The sequence below is a fragment of the Bipolaris maydis genome, assembly GCF_028858645.1.
Source record: "Bipolaris maydis strain C4 unplaced genomic scaffold PSV08scaffold_18, whole genome shotgun sequence".
Classification (NCBI taxonomy): Eukaryota; Fungi; Ascomycota; class Dothideomycetes; order Pleosporales; family Pleosporaceae; genus Bipolaris; species Bipolaris maydis.
In genome coordinates, this window is record NW_027093874.1 from 360681 (window position 1) to 377233 (window position 16553).

Consider the following 16553-nt stretch of genomic DNA (forward strand, 5'->3'; position numbering starts at 1 on the left):
TACATGAATAGTGTTTGTGTAAAAGATAGGTGTGTGTGTGTTGGGTTAGAATAGATGTAAATACGTATAATAACGCCCGTCCCTCCGTACCGGGACACACGGTGTGTGACGGGACACCTTTTCTTCTAGATCTCATTCATGTATCGCTTCTGCCTCGTACTTGTTCTGGACTTCCAGCACCGACCTAAGATTGCCAAGGCTAATAAGCGTAAAGGGGTGCTCGCGCCCCAGTACCTTCTCATACCCTTCTAGCGCTCGCCGATGCATTATTTCTGCGTCTTTATATCTGTTCTTACTCTCTAGAACAACCCCAAGATCATTGGTACTAGCAAGGGTATCGGGGTGCTCGCGCCCAAGTACTTTCTCTCTGACTTCTAGCGCTCGTCGATGCATTACTTCTGCCTCATCGTACTTACCTTGGCTCGATAGTAATGACCCAAGGTTTCTAACGCTATTAAGCGTGTCAGGGTGTTCACGACCAAGTATCTTCTCTCTTGCTTCTAGCGCTCGTTGATGCATCGCTTCAGCCTCCTCGTACTTGCCCTGGCTCGATAGTGCTGACCCAAGGCTACTAATGCTATTGAGTGTATGGGGGTGCTCACGGCCAAGGATTTTCTCTCTTGCTTCTATCACTCGTCTATATGTCGTTTCTGCCTCCTCGTACTTGCCCTGGCTCGATAGTGCTGACCCAAGGCTATTAATGCTATTGAGTGTATGGGGGTGCTCACGGCCAAGCACCTTCTCCCTTGCTTCTAGTGCTCGTCGATGTGTCGTTTCTGCCTCTTCGTATTTGCCCTGACTCAACAACAATAACCCAAGGTTGCCGACGCTGGCGAGGGTGTAGGGGTGTTCCCGCCCAAGCATGTCCTCGAACCCTTCTAATGCCTGACGCTGCACCACTTCTGCTTCGTTATACTTGCCCTGGCTCGACAGCACCAACCCAAGGTTGCTGACACTATTAAGAGTGTCAGGGTGCTTGCTACCCAGTACCCTCGTCCTCGACTCCATTACTTGCACATAGAGCTCTTTAGCTCTCTTATATTGTCCATCACTCTGTAGAGCATGAGCGCAATCTTCTATGAGATTTGTTCTCTCCTCGTCGTCGTTCTTCTCACTATGCGACAGTGTGTATTGAGCGTGTGGCAGCAGTCGCCTCCATTTGCTTCTGTTACTGTGATCGTTGTTCGGAAACACCTGGAGTAGCTGTGTGACTGTGCGTTGAGTGTATTCATGAAGCCGTCCCCGCACCTGGAGCTGCTCTCGTAAGGCTTGGTGCACCAATCGATGTACGTCAAATGCTGATTCAGCAGGTCGCCTTGTAATGAGCGCATATCTGTCAAGTGTCGTAATCGCATCTACACAGGCCTGCGGCGAAGCTGTCTTGAATAGATCGAGCAGAATGTCCTTTCGTTCTACGCACGCAGCAAAGTAAAGCTGCTCTACAGCAATAGTGTTGCTCTGCTGGATTTGACCTATAGAAAGAGATAGTGTAGCAGCTACGGCCTTTTGTAGACTAGACTCTCCTTGTTCGCCTTTATGTAGGTTACTACTGTGCTTGAGGGCTGCTTGGTCGTGCTCGTGTAGTCGTGCTTGGTACTGCTGCACTGTCATATTGCTTGCGTTCATGCACGCTGCCGCTTGCGACACTGCTAGAGGCAGGTGCGATAGTTCTCCTAGTAAGCTCATAGCTCCCGGCTGCTCGGCATCAGAGAGCGGCGTTGTTAAACGGGATTGTAGCATGCTCAGCGCTGAGTCTGGCGTCAGCTCACGTAGCGCTATCATATCTTGTGGAGCAAGCGTCTTAGCTGTGTCGCTTTCTATTGTTGTGAAAATGATAGAACACAGCTTGGAGTGCGGCAGAAAGTCGGCCAAGTCTGGAGCTTCTACGGTTGACGAGCCACTATGCTGGATTGTTGTGCCCTCGACGTTGTCTAAGATTAGTAAACACTGCTGTGTACTTAGCTTTGCTATGCAACGCTTCACAATCTGCTCTATGTCTACCTGGTCACCGTCACAACCAGGAACGCCGAGCTTCTGTGCAACACTGATATAGGACTGGTCAAGACTGTCTTTATCGCTCGCATCGATCCAGAAGACCGAGCAATGCTTGTGTTTCTTTAGTGTTCTGTGTGCGACCTCGAGCGCGAGCTGCGATTTACCTGTTCCGCCAGGCCCGACTATTACAAGCGTCGAGGTAGTCTGTGTGTTGCTAAAGAGCTTCGCTTCTAGTTCAGCAAGCTGTAGTTCGCGACCTACAAAAGACTTGTTGCGCGCGAACGGAATGATCGACGGTGCTCGACCGGCTCCCTCCACTTCAGCCTCCACTTCAGCCTGCAGTCTTTCCAACGCACTCTCCCTTCCTTCACCGTAGGTTGTGGGCATAGAGACGCCAAGAAGTCCAAGTAGGCAGTATACCATATCTTCCGTCTCGGTCGTTTCGCGACCGCTAACCCATCGCATGCGCTCAGATATGCTAAACTGGTTGAGAGGACAGTTACGTAGCGCTGCAAGCGGAATGCCAGTGATGCTGTGTAGTAGTTGGCTAAGAGAGATTTTGTCGCCTATGCGCTGCCCTTCGCACGAGAAGAACTCCACAGATGCTGGCGCTATCAGCTCCTGCAGCGTCCATCCGCGAGTGAACCATTTGCTTCGCCGAAGAGATACATTCCAGTCCCTGCATAAGATAAATCCTGTCGAGGTCGAGGTCGATGCTGACACATCTGACAAGAAAACATAGCATCGTACCGCCTTCTTGTACCACTGGAACATTGAGTTAATCGCCTTCGACCGCTCATTATTGTTCCATCTATCGATGCAGCATGTATCGATCCAGAAGTACTGCAGTCCGTCCTGAGCTGCTTGTTCGGCACAGAACCGTAACTTCTGGTAGCCTTCTTCTTTCTCTTTATAGCTTCCATTTGATATGTCTTCAATGAGGATCTCGGAGCTGCCCCATCGGTGCGATAGGATGGCGTAGGGTGGGGTCGGCTTGCCGCGAAAGTCTGTCAAGATCAGTTTGCCTAGTGCGTTGAAATGGAGAAGCCGCATAGCACTGATAGTTCAGATTGCGGCCGAAGGAAGTATAGGGGTGAACGGTTTTTGTAACAAATTATTGATAACGTAGTAAGAGTAGAATGTTAACTGGCAAGAGTAAATGATGCGTTTGCGACGATGCAGAGGAGGCAGCATAGCAAGGCAGTGCGTGCAACTAGGCTGAAGGAGCCGCAGCTCTCAGCCACAGCGCGCAACCTCCCGCAGATATCTCACCACATGCGCACCCCCTGCCTTTAGCTTTTAAGGCTATAGTCTTAAATGCTGCTATCTTGATTTCTCCGTTGACCCACCGAGCTCTCTATAAATATTGGTGGTCGCGAACAAACAGGGGGGTATTAGAGGACAGTTGATAGACGTTACTCTATCCAGATATGGTTTGAAGTGTTTTTTTGTGCAACGTGGGCTGCGTGGATGAAAGGAGGGGAAAAGCTTTGATTTGTGATGTGAAACACTGGAGATGAAGTTTCGACGCACAATCGTCCAGGCTAGACGGATACCGATACACACAGACAACCATGCAGCATTCGTCTTTTATATTGTTACACATTGCGGCTCATTGTAATGTCCTCATGATGTCACATATGATACATGGGCGCTGCTATTCAGCGCAGCCGTCTGTCCCCGTAGCGACATATCGTGGGCCAGGTCATCCTCAAACTTGTTACAGCAGAGTTATCTCTGGATAATTTTCCCCCGCACCTTCCTACTCCACCACCCCACCCCTAACTGACCAAAATTCGTGAAAAGCGAGGAGTATACCCGTCCAGCGATGCAATGCATGTCCAAAGAAAAAATATTTCCCTTCAACTCCCAAGAGCGTAGACCGTGGCCTGAAATCTTACACAATAACCTCACCGCAGTCGACGTAGTTTGGTCGCCATTTGCTCGTGTCCAGCTCGCCCTCTGTGCTGCTCGGTACTGTCACCTCGACAGGCTTGTACAGATACCACGCCTTCAATGCTGCTGCCGCTGCTCTTGTCCTTGCCTCGTTCAATGAGCTGCCTGCTCCCTCACCCAGCTTGTCTTTGCCACTGTATACACCTACAACAAACACCGGGTGCCTACTTAGACGACCAGTCTCGGAAATAAGTCGGGCAACTGGTGGCTCAAAGCCCTCTCGTGCGCACAACGTTGAGAGATCTCGGGTGGGTGTACGGAAATCGAATAGTGTGCTAATATCAAGATGCCTGCTAAGGAAATGGTCGCGGAAAAAGCGCTTAACAAGAGGTGTGCCGAGGTGTTGGTGTAATGCACCGAAGAGGGCTCGGACAAATGACTGTGCTGCGTCTTCCATGGGCACTCCTGTATTCTGCAGGGAATGTGGGCTGGGTGCAGCATTATCCGAGCCAAATTCATCCGTCTTCATAATTTTGTGTGTTGTGGTGACGTTCCAGCTCCAAGGTGCTTGCCGCCTCAGAGCAGCTGGGATGTCGTCGCCTGATCGTATCCGCTTGAACTGTAGCAAACCAGGGTCTACCTCACCACCGGGCTCGGCTGCGGCTTCAATACCCCATTCACGTGCAACGGTCGCTAGTGCCTTGGGACCAATGTATGCTTCTACTGCAGCGAAAACAACAGCCATTGGAAGCCGTGGGTAGTTGCATAGAATCCACTCGGAAGTGTAGTAACCAAGCAAGTGGCGTCCAAGTATCGACAGTGAGGCATTGTTGAAGGCAGGATTAGGATCTGCCGAAGGATGTACAAGAGTTCGTGCGAGAGCCTGGAGGGGAAAGCGGGGGGGTAATGATAGTCGACTTCGGAGGGCGTGGAGTTTTATCGAATGCTCGGCGGCATGTGGGTGTGGGGAGGGAAGGCTCTCAAGTGGGAGAGGTTGTGAGCCTGCGGGCCGCGACTTTGATGCTGAAGAAGCAGGGGAATTTGCTGCTATTTCGATTTCCAGGTCGCCGTCGTGCGGTATGGCAACGGTGGTTTGGAAGCGGGCGTGTGTGCGGTGGCTATGTGGTGCAATGCCTCTTTGAGCATTCTTCGCCGCGGCGTATGGGCACGAGGGCCGGCGGGGGATTGGTTGGGCCAGCAATTGCGAGGCACATCTTGATATCGGTATGCGCTTCATGGGGGCACGACGCAGAATCAGCGGACAGAAGGTGGGAGCAAGGCGGAGTCGGCGGCAGCAGCAATTGGTCGCTCGTGTCGTCTTCTTGTCGGACGATGATGGCGATGCCAAAGAATTTCCGCCAAGCCCGCGTACACGAGGCCCGTGCTAGCCCTACGCATGCGACAGCGACCTCATGCCAGCTCCGACTCCAGCAACCCCACGAAGTTCTGCACATCCACAACCACAATGGGCGGCGGAGGAAAGATCCCGTACGATATTAGACGACGCCATTGATTGCTGTCTCGAAGCTAAGCATTGAGCAGATACCCCAAGCACGTCTGGTCGCCAGCCGGTGGCTGGTACGCCCAACCCGCAAACTGGAAAGCCAACACGGCCGTTGTAGGCCTCGCCCTCGGCAGCATTGTCGGCATGGCCTGGATGCTCAGCGCAAACCGTGAATACCGCGACAAGATGCCCGAACGCCACAGGTTCTTCCCCAGCCGATAGTACGCCTCGCATCTTCCACCCCGCGCAACACGCCCACCGCTAACCATTGCACAGCTGGAGCAAGCAGATCAGAGAGCACGAGCGGAAACAGGACCAGAGCTTGATTGAAAAGACGTTTGGAAATTAGTGGGTGAATCAGGGACTGGGATAACTAGGGGCGTTGCAGCGACAAAGGCTATGGCTGTACATAACTAGCCAACCGCTGCTTGAAATCTGAAAGCCTGTCTTGGACACAAACCCCATTCCACGTCTCCCCCTGGGCCGAGTGAGAGAGCACAGGCATGCCGACTTGTTCAATGGCAAAGCTGGCTGATATTGACCCCCACACTGCACCATTCTCTACATTGTCCATGATTGAGCTAGATCCGCTGCGGAGCACGCCAACTGCAAGGCCACCTAGGAAGCTGTTGCCTCCGCCCGTGGGGTCAGCGACCTTTTCCGCCGACTGGTGGTATGCAGGCATCCATTTGCGTTGGCCTTTGCATGCCATCAAACAGCCGTCTTTTCCACATCGCACCACAGCCGCTCCCTTTCCGTCGGGCCCAATGCCACTGTCCAGCCACTGACTAGTCAGCTCTTCAATGGCTCGGTAGTCGGCGTGATCTGGGCCATGTGTGTTTTTGCCAAAGAAGCCGCCAAGCTCACCATGATTAGGGCTAATGATGTCGATGTACCTGAGTGCTTTTAGACAGTTGTCGAACTCGTCGGTTGTACATAGATCAGGCACAGGCTCCCAGATGAAGATTGGACGACGCGCCTCAGCCGACTTGTCTTGTTGCTTGCGTAGTGTGAGGATGTTTTCCACCAGGTCAATGCAGCGTGAGGGCGAACAGATCAAGTGGAAAGACCTGGACCAGAGCAATGGCGTGCCTTGGAGCGCCTGATGGTCCAGACGCAGTTTGGGTGTCAGGTATCGGAAGGCTGGGCATGTTGGTCAAGATTGCAACAACTAGACTGACGTGGGTTGCACGCACCTCGGTGCTCGTTGCCACCCACATAGCCATTCCATCCACGCGTAGTCAGCCGGTCAGGCGTTTCCCGCAGCAGCACCCCCGTGTCCCACTGCGCAATGTAGTCGCGTAGTTGGCGGGGAAAGTCTGATCCGCAATCTACAATCCAGCCCACGCTCCGTGACTGGGGCGGGGGAGAGAAGATGCGTGCGCCCAGTGCGGAGTATGTTCCTGCTCCGCCGACGATGTCCCTGACCGGGGGTTTTGGCGGGGGGAATTCAATCTCATCTTGGGCCGTTTAGTGTGCTGCCGCGTCCGCATCGAGCATTCAGAGCATACCGATGATGAACATGCCCAGGGTGCAAAAGTCTATATCAGTGCCGTGGCCGGCCATTGTGAAGGCTACGAAGTCGGCTAAGCGGACGTGTATGGAGGTATGGAGGTAGTCAGAGCAAGCAAGTCGGCCGCCCGGCGACTTGGGCTTGGCTGCAGACGGCTAGCGCAACGTGGGCAGCCGTGGCCATGCGCCCATGCGCCCTGGACAGGTCGACCTTGGATCTTCAATTGCGCCGTCTTGTAATCTTGTGCTCAGAAGGCCTGCTCACCAGCATCCAGGCTCGACTGCCATCTCCCCACCGCCAATCGCCGTCCTCAGCACGCTCGACGCGTTCCCCGAGCTGCAGGGCGCCGTGACCTGCCCTCCTTCCCCGAGCCTGAAGCTCGCCCAAGCAAACGTACCTGCCCGCCATACAAACGCACCACCGCGCCTTCCCCGCATGGCCAACAACATGAATAACCTGACGACGCTGATCAAGCGGTGAGTTGCTTCCAAACTCTCCTCCCTTGCCCCGCAGCTCCATGTCTGCCCAGCGCTGCCCCTCCCATCATACCATCCTCGCCAGCCAATCCCTCCCCGCCCTGCCCTACCACCACTCCAGAACATGGCCGATGGCCCTAATCAGTCACACGTCCTGGGACGCCCCGGGCAGATTCGTATCGAGGCAGACAATGTACTGACTTCCATGATCCTTAGGCTTGAAGCCGCTACCTCACGTCTCGAAGACATTGCCAGTTCAGCCCTCCCAGCAGGCAGCGATGGGCTTGGCAGCTTCAATGGAGCCTCGACGAGTGCCACTCCCGGCGCGACACAATCAAATACCAATGCAAGCACCCCCAAGCTAGTGGCTGAGGCGGCGCTGCCCCCAGCCATTGAGGCCTTCGACGAGCTGGTCAACTCGGAGCTCAAGAACTGGCTCGAGTTGAGTGGAAAGTTGGGCGCTGTCATCGAGGGCCAGTCCAAGGCAGTCGAGGGTGCTTTCGCTGCCGAGCGCCAGTTCCTCTTCATCGCCAACAAGGCCAAGAAGCCCGACGACCGCACCCTCATGGAGCTTCTCAAGGACCTCCAGGCAAACATGGAGAAGACAGACGAGTTCAGACAGAGCAACCGAGACCCCACTCTCAAGGACCCACTGTCCATGGTTGCCGACGGTGTGGGATCTCTTGGTTGGGTCACCATCGGCCAGGGCGGAGGTATGAAGCCCCATGAGCACATCAACGAGCTGGTTGGCGGAGCTCAGATGTATGGCAACAAGGTGCTTAAGGAGTACCGTGACAAGTACGGCTCTCTCCACTTTTGGTTTGGCACGTAGCTGACATACGCAGACCCGAGGGTGAAGTCCATGTCAAGTGGGTTCAAGCTTACTACAAGCTGTTCAAGGCCCTCGCCGAATACGCAAAGAAGCACCACACCACCGGCGTAGCCTGGAACAGCAATGGCATCGACGCCAAGGAAGCTGCAAAGCAAATCTCTGGTGGTTCCAGCATACCCGCTCCCCCAGCAGGAGGCATCCCACCACCTCCTCCTCCACCAGGTCCACCACCACCACCTGGTGCCGCGCCCGCAGCTAAGAAGGCTGCGCCTGATATGAATGCTGTTTTTGGTGAGCTCAACAAGGGCTCAGACGTAACAAAGGGACTTCGCAAGGTCGACCCGAGCCAAATGACACACAAGAACCCGTCATTGCGAGCAACCGCGCCAGTCCCTACACGTAGCGATAGTACCGGCAGTCTGAGGAGTAAGAGCCCTGCACCACCCAAGGCGAAGAAGCCGGAAAGCATGCGGACGAAGAAGCCTCCAAAGAAGGAGCTAGACGGAAACAAGTGGATAATAGTATGTTTTGCTCAAGTGATGCATTGTCCAGATGCTAACGTTTTTGCCAGGACAACTTTGACTCGCCGAGCGAAATAATTGAAATCGATGCTGAGATCAACCACTCCATCCTCATTTCCCGCTGCAAGAACACAACTATCCGCATCAATGGCAAGGCCAATGCCCTCTCCCTCGACAACTCGTCACGCACATCTCTCATCGTCGACTCCATGGTCAGCTCAGTCGACGTGATCAAGTGCCCCAACTTTGCCCTCCAGGTCATCGGAACCCTGCCTACGATTCTACTCGACCAAGTTGACGGCGCCACCATATACCTCTCCAAGGACTCATTAGCAACCGAGGTTTTTACCAGCAAGTGCAGCAGCGTCAACATCAACCTGCCAACTGAAGACGACTATGTAGAAAACCCGCTGCCAGAACAACTCCGGAGCTATGTTCAGGATGGCAAGCTTGTCAGTGAGATTGTCGAGCATGCAGGTTAGGGAGCTGGCTAGACATTGAGTTATACTGGACAAGGTTTGGATATGGGTCTTGGTGATTTAGTGTTGACTGGACACGTTGGGCTGTAGCATACAAAACTCATCCATAGAACCTATCCTCATGCTGCCATGATGTATATGTGTATGCTCTATTCTGGATCTAGTGCCTTGTCTGTGATACCATTTTCATAGCTTTGTTCGCGACATGTAACAGAGTAAGAAGGCTTCATTCAATGCTGTCTATAACGGAAAAGAATTGCTGCAACCATCTCAATCTACAGACTGGCTCGAAAAAACAAAACCATCATGAAAAAGTCGTAAGAAAGAAAGATGTGCAAAAAAAACAGCCGAAATGACAAAGGAAGCAAGTTGGGTATCAAATGTCCGACTGATATATTGGCCATGTAATCGTTAAAGAAACAATAAAAAGGGTAATGGCGGTGATGATTATGAAGAAGAAGAAAAAGAAAAAGATATATACGCGTAGTAAGTCGTAAAAGACGCTGGGTACTTGAGAAACCGATGAAGAAAAAAAAACTCTCTCTTCCTCCAAAAGTTCTTCGACAAAAAAGACAGTCGTCGCAGAACATTCATTTCCAAAGTGGTCAAGTTGTTCGCCGTTGGGCACAACCAATACTTCCTCTCATTCCTGTTCCTCTTCATCTTCTCACTCAAAACGTCGACGTCGACGTTTGTGGGTGCCAAAAGAAGAAGAAGAAGACCTGTCGTGTTTCAATCGCAAGCCCACACACAGACACACCTCGGAACGTTTGTCACCCGAACCCCTCCCCCTCCCCCCTCCAAAAAAAAACAAAACGTTTTAGGAACATGTCCCCTCCCCTCCCCCTCGCCTCTCTCACACACACGCTTCCCCTCAAAGAAAAAACCGTTAAAGTTTTGGGACGACCCAGAAAAAGAAATGTCGATACATGTTTCCGCCAAGTATCATCTTGACCGTGTAACATGTTTGACAATTTTTCGTTCTCTGTTTGTATCTTCTGGGATAATGTGGTTAATGGATTGATTTTTTTTCCTCTTTCTCTCTCTCTTTCTACCATCCCCCAGCGGGTTCAATGCGACGAGTCTGCGTTTGGAAGTAGCCGTCGAAAACGCTGAGTTCTGGCTTGCGGGGTGTAGGTGCAGGTGCAGGAACCGTGTTTTCGGAAATGTCGACGAGGGTGACGGTTGAGGTGCCGTTGTTGAGACCGAGGGAGGCAGCGGTTTGGCCGCTGAAGCCGCCGCCGTCTAAGCTTCGGCGTCGGCCGCCTGTGACTTTGCCGCTGTTTAGACTGGCAAGGACATAGCTCATTTTGATTCGCTCTTTTGGTCGGGGCAAGATCATCTTCTCGATGATGCTGAGCCACTCCGCTTCTGCTTTGAGTTGCCTCTGCTTTCTACCTGATCCAATCAGTCCCGTTCGAAGACTTGAGGTAGTGGTTGCGTGCAACCGGTTTCTCCAGCTTGCTACGCGGTCGAGATGTGCGTGGAAAGACGTGTCTTGCGTTGAAGCTGCTCTGTGCTGTGCGAAACCCGACAGTGATTGACCGTGCGCTACGGTCATCATCGTCAGAAACACGCATCCGAGTGAGAAGACGTCTGCCATTCTCTTTCCACGCGAGTGTGTGTGGATAGCTTCTGGTGCGGCATAAACATACGACTGGTCCTGCATGATTGTGTTCAGCTGGTCAATTCGTAGTGTCTCGGCCATTGTTGGACTGAACGCGTCGACGCTCTGGCCAATGTCGAAAGGCGCAAAAAAGACACGCGGTCCATCAATCAAGATTTTGCGCGGTCGAATGTTTCGATGGCATATGGACTGCGAATGGAGATATTCAAGTGCGGACGATAAATCCTGCATCCAGTCCACAAGCAACTTGGAACGGCCTGGGTCGCTGCCAGGCAGCGCTAAGAAGTCGTCCAGACTGTACTGTGCCTTTTCTGTCAAGATACCCACATGGTTTGGCTGGGCATAGGAACAAAGCAGCTTGGCAATGTTCTTGTGTTCAAACTGTCTGAAACGGAGGATCTGCTCCAGTAGTGCGACTTTCTGAGCTGGACGAGCGGTGACAAACCGCTTTCGAACCAAAACACGGTCGTCGTTGCCGAGCATCCGAATACGATCAACACTCTTTTCAGAGTTGCGCGACGATCGGAGAAGACTCAGGTGCTGCAGTGGAAGTGTTTCCCTGGTAGTGAAGTCCACGTGACCTCCATTCAATGGTAGTTCCTTGGACGTAGCGCGCCATTGCTCCTCGACAACTTTGTGTGCGTTTGCTACGATACCTTGGAGGCGTTCCTCGGGGAATGGCAAGCTTTCATCTCTCAGGTCGAAGAAGGAAGCCTGTCGCCACGATGCCACGTCGTCGCATACATACAAAAGTATCGCAAGCCTGGGGTTTGACAGGGTCCACTGCCAAATCTTCTTTACCAGACCGGCATCCCAGCCTTGCTTTCGAACAAGCTCGTAAAACCATCCAGACAATGACTGGCCCTGAGATGACAGGATAGATGTGTTGATAAACCCATTTACCAAGGGCACTAGCGGGGGAGGTGGAGGGAGAGGCTGGCGATATGGATTAGGCGAGCCGGGGTAATCGCCGTTTCTGAACGATTCTCCGTTTGCCGATGGAGGCGGAGACAATGGCGCAAACCCAGCTACCGCATTTATGATTCGTATTGGTTGGGGGGCGAGAGGCGTTGTGGAACGGCTGTACTGGGGAGTACGGTCTGGACTGCTTTTGGGCGACGAGGAATCTGTAGATTTATTCGAGTACGTAGAAGCCGGGCTGGTCATCACGTTGGACCATGGGTTGTTGTTCATTTTTGTGGGCGTGGTGCTCCGACTAGTGCAAGATGAAACAGACGATGTCGCTGGAGACGAAGCATCGCGAGTGTTGTACCATGACTGGTCATTTTGGAGGTTGACCATGGATATGGTATGCTGCAGACCATGCTGGGGCTTGGGGTACTCCATCGCAGGCGTGCGCCATGGAGAGTTTGAAGCGTGCTGCATGGCTGCAGTGTTTGGATATGACGGAGTTGGGCAAGTGACGGGAAGCCAAGTGGTGGGCTATAGCAGAGTGGGCGGATGTGGATATAGCCGGGGGGGTTAACAGCGAGGGTCAAGTCAAGCGTGTCGAGACTGCGAAAAAAAGGCAGAATCAAAAGCAAATAGCAAGAAGCAGCACGAGAGAGTGAGGAATGCGAGAGACTGAACTGAAGAGAAGTTCGGGACCAGGAGCCCTTGTCCACAGAAGAAGTACAGCGGCAGCCTTCGGGCAGCGTCAGTCTGGTCGGACACGGACAGGGCACAGTAAGGCTGCCCTCAGCGTCGGGCTAGAGGCTTTTGATGTGCTGGCAGACAAGCAGCGCGTGTTTCCTAACGTATTAGTGGAGGGCGACAATATATGCCCTTCTTCGGTGGGTGTATGTGTTGGGCGACTGCAGGCTGGGCACGAGCGCAACCCATGCGGGTTAGTAGTATGCAGGCGAACGTGGCCGCCTCAGAGTCGCCTTTGAGGACAAAGGCATTGGATATGCATACGTTCGCGCGCAAATGTTGCCGTATGGTGCCAGATCACCCGGCATCTTGACCTGGAAGTAGATACATGTATGCGATCCGTTCCGAAGCCAGCAGAGGTTGCCGGCCGGGTGCCTGGGTGCTGGCCATGTCGATTGCGGGCACAAGTTGTGTAGGAGCTTGTGCACGACACAGACACTGACGGACGGCAGACGGGATGCAAGGGCAGTGCCGTCGCTGTGGGGATTTAAGCCGACACGTTGCTGGTGTGGTGGATTGGTGTGGTGGATTGGTGTGTGTGGCGCGTAAGAATGGGTGCAGACGACACAAGCTTCCGAGTCACGCGGCTCACCGGTACTTCTGGGCGGTGGCCGGCAGGGAACAATGTATCTCCGATGTGGCTTCGGCATGACGTCCCTCGGCAGCTCACCCTGCACCTCCACCCGTGGCTGGTGGCTGGTGGCTGGTGGAGACGGACCGTTGGTGGTGAGTGCACGAACGAGCGAGCGTATACAGACTTGCACTCTCTCTCATACACACGCCCTGGCGATACGCCCACATTGACAGCGGGCGTTCCATTGTGTCAAGTTTGGGCTCGTACAAGCTTCGAGATGACGGCCAGGGGTGTGCACAAAGCCCTGCTGAGGCTCAAAAGATGCCTTAGGGCGGCTCAGGACCCTCTCCAGCGGCCCCCGGCTGAAACCACAGGCCCGGGAGAGGTGGCACGGGCGACGCTCATTGGTGCGGAGAGCATCGTCACGTGAACACATAGCGCAATCCTGAAGCGCCCCTAGTTTGAGCGCCGTTGCCCAGCTCCAGACCTCAACACCAATTGTCTCAAGGAGTCCAGTATCATCATGCTGCCTATATCCCCACCCGCAAACTGCTCGACCTCCGAGCGCAAGCCCTGTTGGCTGGCCCCGGACCGGGCCCTATAATGCCAATTCCGGCTCGTTCCCTATTGCCGTCACTTCCTCGCATGGAAATCTTGGTGCCACCCGTCACAGCTTCAAGCACATGTCGTCTCAACTCCCTTATGCGAGCTTCAGCAGGGCTCGGTGTTGCTTTGCGAGTCTGGCGCCCGAATCAGTCACGCCATTACTAACACCACGTCCACCCGATCCACACGCGCATGCGTTTTCCGCACCGCGTTTCTTCATGCTGTGACTGCCGCGTCGCCCTTCCGCTTCTTCTAATCTGATTGCTAATGACACTACCGATGCCCGTTTCCTTTGCTCGGTGAGAAACTTTTGCGCCATCGTTCTTCTCTTCACTTCCACTCTTTTTTTTTTCAGCACCAACGCTGCTGGGCAGCCGGCCATATTGACACTACCGACTTTAATACTTCACCGTCGACTAATACATCTCCATTATGTTCTTCACACGCGCCCTAGTTGGCACTCTGCTTGCTGCTGGACACGCAACTGCTTTCAAGGGTCGTCAGGTGAACGCTCTTCTTCAGCCGGGTCTGGATATGGAGGAGGTACTTCGACGGGACGCAGGGCGCATGGCCACCCTTACTCGACGACAAGACGCAAACCCTGCCGACACTGCACCACTGGCCTCATTAACACCGTCGACTGGTGATGCATCGAATGTGAACTTGGCTCAATGGGAGGAGCAGACAAAGACGGCCTGTATGAAGACCCTAAGCAATCTCAACGGCCAAGCATCAAACCCAAGTGGAATCGCCGTCTGCTACAACCTACCGTTCCTCGACAACACGACTGGTGTCTTCCAGGCCGAACTCCGAATGTACAATGTCTCGGCTCCTATCAATCCATGGGTTGGTGTCACTGCTGCCGACGTGAGCATGACGCTATCCTACCTTGGCGCGACTGTACAGAACATGCAAGGCAACTTTGCAAAGCGAGAGGTTGTCGCGTCAATCAGTGAAGGCAAGCTGGTTGAGAGGCAGGACATCAACAGCATGACACAGTTGAAGGTCCTCATGTACGTAGGAAGGATCAACGACAACCTCATGGGCTCAGCCATGACCCAGTAAGTGACAACACCTTGGTGTCATGATACATCTTCTAACCATATCACAGAGAATCGCTGAAGCCTCTTCTCGTTCCCCAGATTGATCTCGCTGCCAGGAACCCTGTCACTGGCCAGGATGTCGAGACTACGCTTTCATCTCAAGAAGCCTCATTCGTCAACGGAATCTTTTCTCGCGCCGGCAGTGCCCCTACCAATGCCGATCCTCAAGCGGCCGCATCCGCCTCTGCCGCCGTCGCCTCTACTGCGCCATTCGTCGTTCCCGGAACCGCCTTGGCCTTCTTCCCCATTGGTCTCGTCGTCACTTCAGTCTGGGCCTTGTTCTTTTTCCTCGCCGTTGGCTTTGGAACATACGGCCGAATCCAATATCGCGACCAATACAGGAGGCGTGTAAGAGCTGAGTTGGCTCGTGGTGTCCGTACCATTTAATCCAGCCCACTCATCTCTCTCCTTCACAGACCCCCTCAACCTTTCCCTAAATTGAAAATTTTGTTATATTTTTTTCATGTTCAAACCCGAAAGTTTTTATCCCTAGGAATAAAAATAAGAGGTTTAGGTTACCATGAAGATTACGTTCGCTTGGATACCCCTTCCATTTTATACATATTTGTACATAATTTTGGTTAGGGCGTGTATGTGTGTGTGTGGTGTAGCGGGTCGTTTATCTCTCATCCCTACTAATCACTCTACTCCTCTTACGCCTCCTTCCCACTTTTCCTTTTCTCCGTATCCTTCCCCCATCCTGGCGATGAGAGTTTTCCCCCTCCCCCTCTAAAGATGAAAAAGAAAACATATAAGAAAAAGAGAGATATTTTCAAAACATTTTAAACAATTCAATGTATTTGACCAATTGCCCCTTCCCGTTTTCTCGTTCAAAAATTTTCCTTTTGTGTAACTGCCAAGTCCACTTGGTCTGCCAAAGCCAAGGGTTCTACACTGCGAGCGCTTGGCCGGTGCGTTTTTCGTCCCTCGCATTACACACAACAAGACGGGCGAATTACGCGCTCGTGCGCCCTTTTTTCCCTTCTCCCTGTGGAGATTGCAAGGGGTGTGTGTCGGGGATCTGACCGACCTATACTACCATGTTTCTCTCCTGCTCATCTTACTCGGACCCTTGGAGTAACCGCGGGGCTAACTACAACGACTTTGATACGTCTCGCCCAGGCACTTACCACACTCAATATCCTCAAAGACACCTTTTTCGCCCCGCGCTACCTTTGTCCTACCATGCGCACGAGTCCAAGCCACACGTTTGCACCTTTCGACTGTATAACGGGGTAAGTGGGTAGTGAATGCGAAGTGTCACATAGGCGACCTAGAAACGGTCAGGCGCGCACGCTATCTGTCCGTTTGCGCGCCCTCGGGCGTGAACAATCGGCTTTCACTCACTTGATGGCGCTCTGCCTAGCGCGACAGACGGCGGAGGGACTCACGTGGAGGTAAAAAGGTAAACAGGCGGCGTCGTCGCTGCTCACCGCTGCGTTCGCCTTCACAACATAAAAAGTCCTTTGCTTTGTCGCTCAATCTGGCAAACTGGACTGGAGTATACCTTACCTATATTCTACACACTCGATTGATTTCCCTTGGTGGATAACCTTTACCCGATATACTTTGAACGAATCATGCGTATACACGGCTTTGTTGTGGTACTGATTGCTGCCATCGTTGCTGCGAGTGCGATTGAGCAGCGTGGTGCCAACTGCGATGTTTGTGTTCAGCTCTTCAACTTTTGTGTAGAGGTGAGATGGCGATGCCCCTCCCCCCCCCCCCCCCCCCCGACAAGGGGAAAGAAAGAATAAGAAAGGCTAATGAGATA

General features: G+C 53.1%; 5 protein-coding genes across 5 annotated transcripts; 2 read left to right on the forward strand and 3 right to left on the reverse strand.

The window, feature by feature from the left end:
- Window positions 1–44: 44 nt before the first annotated feature.
- PSV08DRAFT_366651 (uncharacterized protein) lies at window positions 45–3173 on the reverse strand. Its single transcript, XM_066093112.1, has one exon. The coding sequence runs from the start codon at window positions 3046–3048 to the stop codon at window positions 133–135; it is 2916 nt and encodes a 971-aa protein (XP_065947961.1). The 5' UTR covers window positions 3049–3173; the 3' UTR covers window positions 45–132.
- Window positions 3174–3566: 393 nt separating this feature from the next.
- On the reverse strand, window positions 3567–6995 carry PSV08DRAFT_405958 (mitochondrial 54s ribosomal protein 3). Its single transcript, XM_014220423.2, has 5 exons — window positions 6907–6995; window positions 6592–6855; window positions 5856–6538; window positions 5286–5656; window positions 3567–5105 (listed from the first exon to the last, which is right to left on the reverse strand). The coding sequence occupies exons 1-5, from the start codon at window positions 6959–6961 to the stop codon at window positions 3893–3895; spliced, it is 2586 nt and encodes an 861-aa protein (XP_014075898.2). The 5' UTR covers window positions 6962–6995; the 3' UTR covers window positions 3567–3892.
- A 150-nt stretch (window positions 6996–7145) lies between these two features.
- On the forward strand, window positions 7146–9373 carry PSV08DRAFT_341844 (adenylate cyclase associated N terminal-domain-containing protein). Its single transcript, XM_014220424.2, has 4 exons — window positions 7146–7384; window positions 7601–8182; window positions 8230–8737; window positions 8788–9373. The coding sequence occupies exons 1-4, from the start codon at window positions 7344–7346 to the stop codon at window positions 9217–9219; spliced, it is 1563 nt and encodes a 520-aa protein (XP_014075899.1). The 5' UTR covers window positions 7146–7343; the 3' UTR covers window positions 9220–9373.
- Window positions 9374–10256: 883 nt separating this feature from the next.
- Window positions 10257–12229, reverse strand: PSV08DRAFT_413087 (kinase-like domain-containing protein; the record flags this gene model as incomplete). The annotated part of the gene is made up of 1 exon (XM_014220425.1): window positions 10257–12229. One exon carries the CDS (start codon window positions 12227–12229, stop codon window positions 10268–10270), a length of 1962 nt encoding a protein of 653 aa, XP_014075900.1. The 3' UTR covers window positions 10257–10267.
- A 1879-nt stretch (window positions 12230–14108) lies between these two features.
- PSV08DRAFT_212072 (uncharacterized protein) lies at window positions 14109–15351 on the forward strand (the record flags this gene model as incomplete). The annotated part of the gene is made up of 2 exons (XM_014220426.2): window positions 14109–14737; window positions 14788–15351. 2 exons carry the CDS (start codon window positions 14109–14111, stop codon window positions 15164–15166), a joined length of 1008 nt encoding a protein of 335 aa, XP_014075901.1. The 3' UTR covers window positions 15167–15351.
- Window positions 15352–16553: the final 1202 nt, after the last annotated feature.